We start from the raw sequence: 14,227 nt of genomic DNA on the forward strand, positions 1-14,227 counted from the left end.
CTTGCAACCTGCCCTGCTGATGCCCTTGACTCCCCCTCTGAAGACCTGTCCTCCTGAGTAAGCGTTGCACACCAGGTGGGGTCAGTCACCTCATCGTCCTGCTGCTCTTCCTCCGAATCCTCTGTGCGCTGCTCCCTTGGACTTACTGCCCTTACTACTACCTCACTGCAAGACAACTGTGTCTGATCGTCATCGTCCTCCTCACCCACAGAAAGTTGTTGAGACAGTTGGCGGAAGTCCCCAGCCTCTTCCCTCGGACCCCGGGAACTTTCGAATGGTTGGGCATCAGTGACGATAAACTCCTCTGGTGGGAGAGGAACCGCTGCTGCCCAATCTAAGCAGGGACCCGAGAACAGTTCCTGGGAGTGTTCCCGCTCCTGAGCAGGTGTCATTGTAGTGGAGTGAGGAGGCTGGGAGGAAGGAGGAGCAGCAGACAGAGGATTCGGATTTGCAGCAGTGGACGGCGCAGAACTGCGTGTTGACGATAGGTTGCTCGAAGCACTTTCTGCCATCCAGGACAGGACCTGCTCACACTGCTCATTTTCTAATAACCGTCTCCCGCGTGGACCCATTAATTGGGCGATGAATGTGGGGACGCCAGAAACGTGCCTCTCTCCTAATCGCGCAGCAGTCGGCTGCGACACACCGGGATCAGGAGCTCGGCCTGTGCCCACACCCTGACTTGGCCCTCCGCGTCCTCGGCCGCGTCCACGTCCTCTAGGCCTACCCCTACCCCTCAGCATGCTGTATTACCAGTGATTTGATTTCACAGGCAGGAAATAAATTGGCGCAAGACTGCAGGCCAAATATAATTTTTTCCCTTTTTGGAAAACGAAAGGCCCCACTGCCTCTAGTGAATGAATAATCTAAGTTTAATAACTGTGCTGTGTCCCTGCTAATGTGTCACAGAACGTGAGTGTAGCAGAGTTATTATAACTCTGGCAGAGCAGGTATTTTTTTTCCCAATTAAGGAAAGCAAATGGCGAAGCCAGCAGTAAAGCGTAGCTGGGTGCGTATGATTTAGCAATGTTTTTCACGCAGCTCACACGTGTCCACCGCCCGTAAGGACGGACAGAGGCTGGACAAATAGATTTGTTTCCACTTGTTTTTCCACCAAAAGGCAGCACTGCGTATATTCAATGAACATGAGAAGTTTAATAACTGTGCTGTGTCCCTGCTAATGTGTCACAGAACGTGAGGGTAGCAGAGTTATTATAACTCTGGCAGAGCAGGTATTTTTTTTCCCAATTAAGGAAAGCAAATGGCGAAGCCAGCAGTAAAGCGTAGCTGGGTGCGTATGATTTAGCAATGTTTTTCACGCAGCTCACACGTGTCCACCGCCCGTAAGGACGGACAGAGGCTGGACAAATAGATTTGTTTTCACTTGTTTTTCCACCAAAAGGCAGCACTGCGTATATTCTATGAATAATAACTGTGTTGTGGCCCTGCCTATACAATTCTTTCCCTGCAGTATCAATGGAGGGTGGAATGCTCTGCAGAGGCGATTTTGAGAAGCCCAAAAAAAATGCAGCACAGCTAACAGCAGCCTGGACAGTACTGCACACGGATAAATATGGCCCTAGAAAGGACCGTTGAGGTTCTTGAAGGCTACACTCACTCCTAACACTCTCCCTGCCTATGCAGCACTTCTGTCCCTAATGCCAGGTGCAACGCTCTGCAGAGCCGATTTTGAGGAAAAAAAAATGCCACTGCTAACAGCAGCCAACACACAGCTATCAGTGGCCCTAATAAGGACCTTTGGGGGGTCTTGAAGCCTACACTAACTACCAATTCTTTCCCTACAGCAGCTCCGGTATAAACAGCACTGTCCCTCATCTAACTCACCAGGCATCTGAGGCGAGCCGCGGGAGGGGCCGACTTTTATATTAGGCGAACACCTGATCTCGCCAGCCACTCACAGCAGGGGGGTGGTATAGGGCTTAAACGTTGCAGGGGGAAGTTGTAATGCCTTCCCTGTCTTTCAATTGGCCAGAAAAGCGCGCTAACGTCTCAGGGAAGGAAGTGAAAGTAACCAGAACACCGCATGGTGTTCGTTACGAATAACGAACATCCCGAACACCCTAATATTCGCACGAATATCAAGCTCGGACGAACGCGTTCGCTCATCTCTATTAAGCAGCCTTAAAATTAAGAAAAAATTGAATACTCATCTGCCCCCACCACTCACTTTCTGGCAGTGCAGTGCTGATGCCCGAAACCAGGAAGAAGCAGTGGGCGGTTACATGCCGTTCATTGTGTACATGAATGCTCAGCCACTCACAGGCTTCAATGGGCGTAGAAGAAACACAGCTGAATCCTGTGAGTGGCTGAGTACTGTAGTTCACATAATTGCGGTGTTGTGCAGAGGTTTCTGTTACTGTTTTGCTGCAACTGTGTTCTTTGGCTTCCTTAAATAAACCTACTGGGGGAACTATAATTACTTTGGGGGTCACTCATTACTGAAGCCACCATGGTAGTCACTATTATTACTAGGGCTATTACTATTGGGGCAACTATGAGGGAGCCTATCACTACTGGGGACACTATGGGAGTCACTTTTATTACTGAGGTCCCTATGGGACCACTATTACTACCGGGGCCACTATGGGGGACCCTATTACTACTTGGGCCACTATGGGATCACTTTTACTACTAGGGACACTATGGGGGACCCTATTACTACTTGGTATGCAGTCAAATAATAAGAAGCAACCACTGTGTGTTTCCAGGATTTTACTGAAGTGGTTGCTTCTTGTCTTTTGTAGGGTCATCTATCTTTATGTACAGAGTTATCCCCCTGCTCTGAATTAAAAGTCTCTGAGTATATGGTTCTCTACTAGCTTTATAAAGGACATTGGATTCCAAAACGTCACTATCATCTCTGAATTAATATTAGACTGCATACCATATCTTTTCTCCTTCATGAATCAACCACTCATTTGAAATAAAGAAGCTGCTTTTAAGTGCATGTATATTAAGTCTGTGGTGCAACTTATTTCTTAGTCTATTTTCTAAGCCTTATTACTATTTTTACTGGGGTCACTATTACTACTGGGACGATACAGGGTCAGTATTATTACTGGGGTTACTATTACTACTATGGCCACTATTACTACTATGGCCACTATGGGAGTCAGTATTACTATACAGTTGTACAAGTACAGTCGGCCCTTTGAAGTTAACCGTAAGGCTGATGGGGCCCTGGCCTAAAGGGTTAATCTAGTATAAAAAATTATTCAGCAATGCTTTCCTTACATAAAAACAGAGCACTTACTAATTTGGGCTCCTGTCCACGGGCAATCTTGCATTGCGTTACTTGCGGCAATAATCCTATGGAAACCTCAGCCCCCTGTCCACGAGCGGAGAGTCATAGCGATTGTCCGCTCGCGGGACTCCGCAGTGAGGCTGTCAGATAGGCTAAGCGCAGAGACCTGTCAGTTCTCTCTCCTGCGGCGGAATATCACTAGCGATATTCCGCCTCGCCCGTGGACAGGGGGCCTAATTGTGTTATGAAAGCTTCATGGATCTACTGTTCCACTACACTGTCATGTGGTGCAGGAAGTTGTGTGATTTATTTCTGTCCAGTAATATATTAACACGTCACCACAATTGGGGTTGGCATGTCAGCAGGTCATGTGACTGCAAAAGGCAGAGTGAGAGTGCTACCTGCCATAGTCAGGTGATTTCTGATCTGCTGACACCAACGGGAGGGAGGTAAAGCCCAAGGGATAGCTTAGGCGGCTGAACTAAAATTACAGTGCCAGAAGCAAAGTGTGGGTAAAAGAAGATGTGTACAAAGGAAGGAAGAGGATGCCAGGATGTGTAGTTGCTCTGAAGAGCTTGTTGTGTCATTGTAATGGATGTGAGCGATTATACTTTCAGTTATTTTCTGGTTAAAGGGGTTTCCCAGGAAAATACTATTGATGACCTATCATCAATAGCTGATCGTCTGGGGAACTGAGGATAGGTCATCAATACTATTTTCTTAGAAAACCCCATCTAAAAGGAAGACCCCCTTTTTTTTAAAGCAGGGATGTGGCCCTGTGCTGGTCCACAACTTAAACGTTTTTTTTGTTTTTATACTTACACCTTGTTGCTAGCCGAGTGTTTCACCTCACACTCGCCTGCCTTTAATGAGGAAGGGAGTGCTGCAGTGTTAAAGAAGGGAAACATGGCTGGCGAGCTATATACATGTTAGGGGTCCTTTTCTTCAGAGGTTGGGGCAGACAACAGAATGATTAGCTCCAATCTATTCGCCCACCTCAATGGAGTAAAAGGGAGAGTCCTGCCTCCCTTTTATTCCCCAAGTCCAGATGGTGCTTGAAGGTCATCGAGAAAATAGGTCTGCCTGCTATGGACCCCTATGGTGGCTGCAGGGGCTGTATAGCCAAGCGGGAGAAGTAGAACCTTTTTTTCTGCTTAGTATTTGCCTCCTAATGGCAGTAGTTATACCCATGGTCAAAGCGGTCTCCCCCATTGATATGGCAAGAGTGGTCTTTTTTTTGTTTTACAACATCAGCTCTTCTAATCCTATAATTCTAAACAGCAATATGCAGCAGGACAGATTACATCCAGGGTTTTAGGACATTGGAGGACTGGTCAGAAGGACATTAGCAAGTTCTGATATCTCCACTGGTCCTGAGGACCTGAGAGTCACTGTGACCATTGTGTAGTTTATTAACCCCTGCACGCTATATGACTGGTTGTGACAGATAGCTGCCCTCTCGCTGCAACACCTAAGATCAATGAGAACTTATATCTCTGCTGTTAACCCTGCTTAAAATAAACTAAAAATTAATAAGTTTTACAAACAAGCCCTCATATGGCCGTGTCAATGAAAAAAATTAAAAAAAGTTACAGCTTTTGAAAAGTGGAGATAAAAATCCTCACAAAATTGTTGCGTCCTTTGGACCAAAATATGATGTTGTTTATTAATATTCTAATAAATAGAAAATAATTCTTTACATATACATGTGGTGTTTGTCTTTTGTCTGGATTTCTCCTTACACAGCAGCAATGATGAAGGAAAAGCCTAATGCACACGGGTGTATTTGCACTACGGGATCCAGAGCTCCGGATCCTGCAGCAAATACAGCCATATAGGACATGCATTTAAAAATGAACGTTCCATACCCACGAGCAGAAATCAACTGTGATATTCCGCTCGCGAGGTGGAAATCGCAGCATGTCCTATTTCAGTGCGCTGGCTCTGCACTGTGCCTGTGCGCCACATCCACAGCGCAGAGTGAAGACGCCGGACAGGTAAGCCGCGGGTCACTGCAGGGGAACAGGGTCACATACCACTAAGAGGAATCTTGCAGTCGGAATCCGACCCAGCTGTTTGCATTCGGCCTAAATCGCTGTTGCCAAATATCCCAGAAGTTCACTTATTCTGCACACAATAAAGTGCTTCTGCATAACAGGAACTACAGTGGGGTCACTCCAGGACAAATCATCCAAGGTGTAACACATGGCTATCGCCAATTTTTACAAATTTCTGCGCATTTGTTTGTTACAAGAATATTATATAAAAATCTCAATTTTCAAAGCCATTGGGGTCAATTTTCCCAAAGTCACCGAGAATCATAATTTTTGATAACTCATATCGCGAAAACTATTGGGCATGGGAAGATGTGCAAGGAGTCATTCTCTTCATAATATGTAGATTTATTTTTTTTAACACTGTAATTCCAAAACAAAATAAGTTTTAGTAGAATTGGAACATATACATTTTTAGTTATAAATAGTCAGTTTAAAGGTTTCAGGCAGGTGTAGAAAAAAATGCAGCAAAGTAAGAATGCTTTTTGAAACAGAAGTATTAATTAGTTTTTTCGAACTAACAAATTGCAACGTGAATGATCAATAGATAAATGTAAACCACATCAATATATGGTGCGACTGCCCTTTTGTCTTCAAAGCAGCATCAATTCTTCAAAGTACACTTGCACACAGTTTTTTAAGGAACTCGGCAGGGAGGTTGTTCCAGACATCTTGGAGAAATAACCACAGATGTTCTTGCTTCTGCCTCTTCATGTAATCTCAGCCAGACTTGATGGTGTTGAGATCAGGGCTCTGTGGGGGTCATATCATTACGTTCAGGACTCCTTGTTCTGTATGGTGAAGAGAGCTCCACAACTGCCTAAAACTTTTGTCTACTTTACTGTATGTTAGTATCTGTTAAATACATGCTGGATCCACATTTCGGAGTGAAAGAAATGATTGCATTTTATGGTCAAAGTCAATAGGTCTCCTCTGAGGTTCTTTGTATTTGCGGGTCATCTTGTTTCCAAGGTAAGTAATTAGTTGACAGGACTCCACAAATTGCTCCATTTTCTTCTTGTATCTTTTTCGTATATAATCAGAGTTTCGTGGATTGTAAGCTAGAAAATTACAGGTTGAATCAACGACAATCTTTGTTGCAAACATAATGAGTATCTAGATATTAAAATACTTTTAATACTAACAAAAATAAAATTAACACTCTACGCGCCAGAGAACTTTGAAGTTGCGCAAGCCCTTAACATTTCCCTTGTCAATAGAGTGAGTCCCTACACAGTCTGACATTGTCCAGTCAGTGCCACAGCCCTATTGACAAGGTGAATGGTAATGGCCAGTTAATATAATAACGGAGAAACTGTACAAGAAACAATGAAGAAGCGGCCTAAGAAACAATGCTTCAAAAAGGTTTTAAATCGGGAGTACAAGACAATACCAAAACAGACGTTTCAAGAGAGCTGATAAGAGCCTCTTTTAGAAAGAGAAGTATATTTAACTTGATATATTTTGCAATTTCCTTACCTTTTAGGTGATATGCAATATACAGCAGAGCTGACTGCTTTACACTTAAAAATGGATACTTTGGCTTTAGACATCCCACATCATTTAACGCCTTTATTAAAGCAGTGGCTCCTCCCTAGAAAAGGAAGTGCAAACAGAAGTCACAGTTATTTTGCATGCTTATTCCACAAGTATCAGTGGGCATATTGAGATCTGCATTCTAATTGGTTGCTGTTGGCAATTTCTCTACTTTTCCTTGCAGCAATTTTGGCAGTGCCAATGTTGTTCACTTTTTGAAGTGCAGGGCGACCCACCGAACTATTATGGCATCATTAATAGGTTGCTGGTCTGCATGGTGGACTACATGTATCAGAATGGTCTTACACTTTGTATCTACTCTGTGTGGGAGTATACACCAAGCAGCTACTACCCTTAAGAGGCAGTGTGAGTGGCTGTCTCATCGATGTCCCTCACAGGTGTAATTAGCTCCCTCATTAGGTAGTCTGCCCTCTGCATGTTGAGGGGATGCAGCTATCTGCCCTCCTTAGTCAGTAAGTATATGGCCATTAAATGTGATTGTTTTTATTGTTTATTGTTTTTTTATTTCTGTGACGTGTTGGGTCAGAAAGCAGAGCATCCAGAAGATCACCGATTTGTTCCAGGGACTGGAATATCTGATCCTAGGATTTGTGTTGTCCTGCAATTTCTTTGGCCAGCTTCTTTTGCTCAGCAAAGAAGGCATCTGCAGGATCCACGACCTGAGCAAACTTTCAGAACAGCAGGCGTGGACACACTGTGCAACAAACCAATTCAGCTTGGGGCTACTCCTTAAGGACAGCACTTGGGGTGCTTTGGTATTCACATTTTAACCCCACTAATCAGCATATGGTCTTTGCTACAGGGCCCACCGAGGCTATTACCTCAGAAGTAGTCTTGGTGTTTGAGCAGCTAACACAAACTGGTCAGGAGAACTATAGTGCCGTACCAAAGGAGCAAGCACAGACATGGTCGTGATACAAACCAGAGGTCAGGACAAGCAGAATTCTTTTGTAACGGTATGACAAGACAAAGGTCAGGGCAGGCAGCAGACAGATATAGAGTAGTCCAGAAACAAGCCGATTGGTCAAGCATGTAAAAACTGGGTACACATCCACCCTTTGGGCATCAGAAAAGTGACAGCTAGTGTGTCATCTGCCGCAGAAGACATGGCACTGGCCATGATGAACAGCAGGAAAATGTAGTGGACTTTGTTGGCTGTGACCAGCTGCTATAACAATAACTATAGGATCAGACTATATAGGGTTTGTTTGTTATTATCATGGACATACAAAGGTCTGCATAGGACTGCAGATCTAAACGGATAGGAAATGTTTATTAAGACTTACTGCAAAGTTACTTTACTTTTCATTGCTTCCCTTTGGGAAAAAAAACAACAGCTACAAAGAGCCTATAAGAGCTGCCATTAGTAATACACAAGCTTACAAATGGTTTTCTTGTTTCAAACGAGGAGAAATATCACGATGTACGGAAAAAAATGTACCGATTTATGCAAACTGGCGACTAGTTCTTCTATCATGACAACGCACCGGCCCACAAAGCACTGACTGTTTAGCAATTTTTCATGAAGAACGGTAGGACACGCTTGCCTCACCCTTAGGTTAAGAGCGACCTCGAAGGCAAAAGTTTTGCTGATGTTGAACAGGTGAAACAAAAAATGGACAAGTACTAAAAGACATCAATAACGAGTTTAGAAAATGCTTCGAGCAGTGGAAGAAACTTGCAACAAATATATTGCTTCAAACAATACTGTACTTGGAAGGAGACTAAATTTCCAAAATGTACAAATAGTTTATTTTTAATAAATGAATTCTTGTTTCTTTAGGGTAACCCGTCGTATCCATAAATCTTGTTCTTATTGATATTTTCATGCAGGGTATGTCTGGCAGGCCTAATCATGGCTTTAAACACACGTGGGCATACTTTATCTGCTGCCTTGCTTTATAACATGACACCACAGACCTCATGCAGATCCCACTATTTATCACATAGATCCCAAAATGGCCATGACACAAGTCAATGGAGCCCTACATAACTTTATAAAAACATAGCAAAGTTTTTTTTAAGCATTCTGCATAAAAAAAATGATTAAATACTGTATATCTGACTGAGCTTTTTTCAAGAAGCACCGTTTTCACTGAACTATTGCACCTAACAGCACTATGCAGTTTGACATATAATTGTGTGCCTGAGGCCTTTAATAGAGTTGTGCGCTTGCACAATCCCTACTTGTTAGAAGGATCCTGATTGAAGTATCTTCTAGTTGGTACCCCCAGCAATCAATCGTAAACATGGCGTTAATTAGCGGAATTTATGTGATTTGCACTAGTTTTCTGGTGTTAGAAAGTTTTTTTGTTTGTAAGTACTCTGTAAAGGTAAGTCCTGTGCTTAGAATCCTCACTTCTTGTCGATAATATAAACATAAAATGGATTGTGCCTTACTAGGGAATTCTATGTAATATACAGGGTTAGGGTTCATTTACACGACCATAATTTCACCGCATAATACGCGGTAAATGGAGTCAATGAAAGTACATTGATTTTCATTCATGGACTCACACAAGGGTTTTCTTTCACATTGTATATCATACACGCACAAAAAGAACGCAGTATGTTCTATTTTTCTGTGTATTAGGCACGTACAGCCCTATTCTCTATGGGTTGTGTATTAAACGCTGGACATACGCAATGCAACGCCACTAAGAGATAGTGGGGAATTGTAAAAAAGGAGAAAGTAGTCACACTGCACATAATGGCATGCATGAGATACGCTGTCATGCGCAGTGCACCATCGCAGCGATAACCGGCTCACACAGCAATAAACGCTGCATAATGCGCTTAATGCATACGGCCATGTAAATGAGCCCTTAGCAAAATTAAACTTTCCCAACTGAGAGGCTCTGGAGGGTATTCTTCTGCTCCACAACAGATGACATTTGGATAACTGCCATTTCGAACAATGGCTCGCCATTTAAAAAAAAAAAAAAAAGGATTAGCAAAAAAGTCACTAATAGGTGGCGCTGTAGCTATGCAAAGCATACTACAAATGTTAAATAAGTGTCCCATGGTTTGAACAACGCTCTACATTCTAACACTGAAAGCTGTAAATGAGTCAGCTTTAATCTCTACAACATGCCGATGAATGCTGTCCTTCAGATCTGACACTGATGCAGGTCTGTCACGGTAGATCTGGTCATCTACAGCGCCACCTATCAGTGCGCTTTTATACAATAAGTTTTTCCCTCATAAATGGTGCGCACATCGTGTAAAGTAGCCGTTGTCCAAATTTTGTCCAACTTGGAGCAGCAGAATGCTTTCTAGAGGTCTCTGAGTTGGGGAAGTTCAGTTTCGCTAACCCTGTATGTATATTACAACATTTTATATATTAGAAATGTTTGGGTAATGGCAATTCTCTAATAGAAAAACAAAGATTACATTAAGATGAATCATATATGCTGTTAACCTGTTCTAGGTATCCAGTTAAAGGAAGAGACGTCAGCATTATTGGCTCCATCTTCGGGGGGAGTTTAGATGGAAGTTTATGGTTCCAATACTTTTCTGGAAGTCTAGGAAAAAATGCAGGTTATTATATTCGAGGGGTCATTTATTAAAGTATGATATTACTGCTTAGCCATAATTATTTTTGATTAGCTAGTAAGCATATGTGTTTTAAAAATAGGTTTTCAAAGATCTGCAGCACTTCACATCATAGATCACTGGCTCCTCACATTGGCCTTGAAGTGACCCTCTGGGTCTGGAGAAACAAAGATGGTTGAATCGCTTTTATGATTACCTGATAGACTACCAATGCATACTATGCACGGTGTGCAAGACACTACATGCTGCTTTCCGATTAACCAGCACTTCTCACGTGGACAGCACTGGTTAATTAGAGCAGTTGTAGTGTCTTAGAGCAACGATGCATACTAATGCTTCAAGCGGTCAGAGAAGCTGGTGCGGCCATCTTTGTTTTTCCAGGACCGAAGGGTCACTTTAACACCTTAGTGACCGCCGCATGGCAACTGCATCCCCTGTATCCCCTATAGTTACACCAGTGTACAGTATCTATATAAGACAGAGCTAGGTGAAGCTGAACAAGCCACATAGTAAAAGTATCACCACTGGTACTGATCTGCAGAGGACCACTGCCACAGCATACTCCTCAGACAGAAAAATATCCAGCACCTATTTAGACGCGGGACCAGAATAAAAACACTTCCATTATGGCCGATTGGTCGGCCAGGGGAAAAACCTCACTGTCAGCTAATTAGTCCAGACACCACAGAAGATATTACAGCAAGGAAGAGAAGAAGGGAATATTAAACACTGAGGGATTCTCGACAGAAAACTCCTAGAAAATGTTCTCATTGGTGAACAGTGCCACATGGCGGGGGGCATGTGCCAAAGGTGCAATCACGTGGAGCAGGGCTGACGTGGTGATACCACCCTAGCTCCACTTCCTGATTGTGGCAACACAAGTATGCTACAAAAATGACCTTCATATATGTGCTCCAGTAGTTCTCAATGAAAGATTCGCTACCTTATTATCTGCTTGATTGTTCTACCTTATAAAGTAAACAGAGTTTAGTGAACAGATCCTCCATACCCGTGTTTCTTAACTCCAGTTTTCAAGTAACCCGATGTGTAGGTCATGATGTAAGTGGACCTCACCATGAGACCTGTGTCTTCATGTGAAGTAGCATTCATTCTACTGATGTACTGTAGGTGATAATGATTATCTGCTATTTTCTTATATTAGGCAACCAAATAAATGTATCCACAATTAATGCTTAGATCAAACATGGATATATAAGCGTGGGTCAATGGAAATCATTATTCATTTACCTCATAAACCTTTGTAACTTTTCTTCACTTTCAAAAATGTATATTTTATCTCTGTACTCCACTGCATATTCAATGTGTCCAGAATATAGTGCTTCATACCTATGAAATACATATCAGTGGATATAGATAAGTGAGCCATACAATATGCATGCATGTTAGTGTGAAGAAAGCTGCCATTCTACACTAAGGCCTCATCTCCACGGGCGGGTCAGATTCGGCATGCGGGAGCTTGCAGCAAAATACAACCCTGCCCTTGGCCGAGGACAGTGCTTACCTGTACAGGTCTTCACTGCAGATGTGTGCGGAAGCGCAGGCCAGTACGGCGTCACACATGCGCAGTAGAGGTTTTTTTGTTTAAATCTCCTACTTTCCCGCAGAATCCGCGGCCCATCCGGTATTCAATTGCGGACGAGCTGCGGATCAGACGACTCCCATTGACTTCAATGGAAGCCATCCATGCAGGAACCGCAGAAAAATAGAGCATGCTGTGATTTGTTTTCTGGATCAAAAGGTCCGCAAAATTATTTGCATGATTTAATTCCGCTGCGGATGCCCATGTCTTCCTATGGGTGGCTTGAACTGCTGATTCTGCAATTCAAATTTGCCCGTGGACATTGGGTCAAATGGTCATTACAAACATCACACACTATCATACAACTAAACTGGCATTACTCTGATTCAGTTGTTAACCTTTATTCACCAAGAATTATACAGCATAGGCCACAGGCAAGTAAGCCTTCATCACTTCTACAAATACCTGATGGTACGATATGTAGGATATAGCTCAAACTTTTGCCCATATTACAAGAATATGTATGGCTAATACAATAGAACAAATTAAAGTCCAAACCTCTTTTTTCCATCCACGTAGGTAACTGGACAGTATCCCTTCATCTCTGCAGTTTTGGGGAATTTTGATTTCACATCAGCCACTGTTAACTTCTTAGGTAACATTTCAGGAGGAGGAAGTGGACGTGGTGCTAATGGGGGCACATATATCTCTGGAGCTTCTAAGAAAGCCTGTAATGCATATAACTTTCTATGGTCATCCTAGCACAATGTTTTTGCATAAAAAGTATTACTGAGTCAGCAGAATAGGTTTGTTAAGAAATTATTTAGAAATCAAAAAGATACTTAATGATTTACTGAGTTTACTATTCATTTATACTTTACGCACCCTTACTGAGCGGTATAATGGCAGGAACAAACACAAATTCTCAGCAGCATGCAGAAAACGCCAACTGCTATATAGGGGAGGTAGCACAGGTGCAGAATACTGATGAACAGCCTACTGAAGGGCATCATAAATAGGCTGTAATCATCCTTGATGCACTACATATAAATGCGTAATTGGCACTCTATACAAGCCTTATATTATGTTAAGCAGCCACCCTCCTCATGAATGGCAAATGTGTGAATGGCTGTTCATCAGTATTTTTCACCTGTGCAACCTCCCCCATATTGCGTTTTACCTTTTCTACACGCTACTGCCTACCCTTGTACTTATAACTATAAATGGGTGAGCATGATTGGGACTTACATCAAGCTCCTCTTGTGAAGCCATCTTGTAGTAGTGTCCACGGAACTCGGCTGCAAACTGCAGGGATGATGTTAGTGAACAATCCACAAGCTCCCCCCTCTGTGCCAGACTTACAGGGCAGTATTGTCCAAACTCTCCCAGCCGAGACAGCAGCTCATTGGGCGTGATGCAGAAGTCAGCGACAGCAGCTGCTCTACCTGCTCGGAGCAGAAGCATTACAGTGTGAGCTCTTTTATATATACTGTATTACAACAACAAAAAATCTTAGAGCCTTTTACACGGACAGATAAATTGTTCAGATGCCACTGATGCAGAGCGCAGCTGAACTATTGTTGCGCAGTGTAAATGCATGTGCCGATGTAACGACGGATGAGAATTCGTTCACTTTGTCGTTCAGTTTCTGCATGCATATAACAGATGGATCAGCCCGTGTAAACATTTATACATGTTTATCTGTGAACGACTGCCTGTTTACTGTGAATGGAAGTAAGAGGGCTTCCATTCAGTCAGCGATGCTCTTTTTTGTGTGAAAGCACAAGACTAATCATCGTTGGAAGACGTGTTCTTAAGGTTGTGTGTCTGGGACTTGTGGTTCTACAGCTTCCCTTGTGCACACCTTCACAGGTAGGGGTTAATGGAGCTGGCTGGGTGTGGTATTCTCCACCAGCCAATCCCCCTTGTCTGCTGCAGAAAAAAAACAGCAAACTACGGGGAGAGATTGCTGGTCATTTTTGTGCTTTATGTATCCCTGTTAATCCCACTCAGAGCTGGTATTTGCATGCTTGTCTGTATTGTTCGTCTCTCCTTTCCTGAAGACGGTCTGGACACTTGCTGTCCCTCCTTGTGTTCTGAGGTGCGTGCAGTGTGTATTGTGTGATACGGTGACCACAACGGTGCAGGTGGCCCACAGGTTTCTGCCTATTCCTGGGCAGGTGCGTCCTTCAGATGTCTGATGTCCTATGTGTGTGTCAGATGGGTGATGCCTGACACTGTTCCCTATATCAGCAT

General features: G+C 43.2%; 1 protein-coding gene across 3 annotated transcripts in view; it reads right to left on the reverse strand.

The window, feature by feature from the left end:
* Nucleotides 1–5,689: 5,689 nt before the first annotated feature.
* AK9 (adenylate kinase 9) overlaps nt 5,690–14,227 on the reverse strand; it is a 165,503-nt gene continuing 156,965 nt past the window's right edge. For all 3 annotated transcript variants that reach the window (XM_066607687.1, XM_066607671.1, XM_066607680.1), the window contains exons 33-38: nt 13,220–13,416; nt 12,530–12,699; nt 11,680–11,778; nt 10,298–10,400; nt 6,799–6,913; nt 5,690–6,380 (exon numbers count right to left, since the gene is read on the reverse strand). In XM_066607687.1, the coding sequence (XP_066463784.1) occupies nt 6,178–6,380; nt 6,799–6,913; nt 10,298–10,400; nt 11,680–11,778; nt 12,530–12,699; nt 13,220–13,416 (887 nt within the window). In that variant the 3' untranslated portion in view covers nt 5,690–6,177. The remainder of the gene's footprint in view (nt 6,381–6,798; nt 6,914–10,297; nt 10,401–11,679; nt 11,779–12,529; nt 12,700–13,219; nt 13,417–14,227) is intronic.

The sequence above is a fragment of the Eleutherodactylus coqui genome, chromosome 1 (genome assembly GCF_035609145.1).
Source record: "Eleutherodactylus coqui strain aEleCoq1 chromosome 1, aEleCoq1.hap1, whole genome shotgun sequence".
NCBI lineage: Eukaryota > Metazoa > Chordata > Amphibia > Anura > Eleutherodactylidae > Eleutherodactylus > Eleutherodactylus coqui.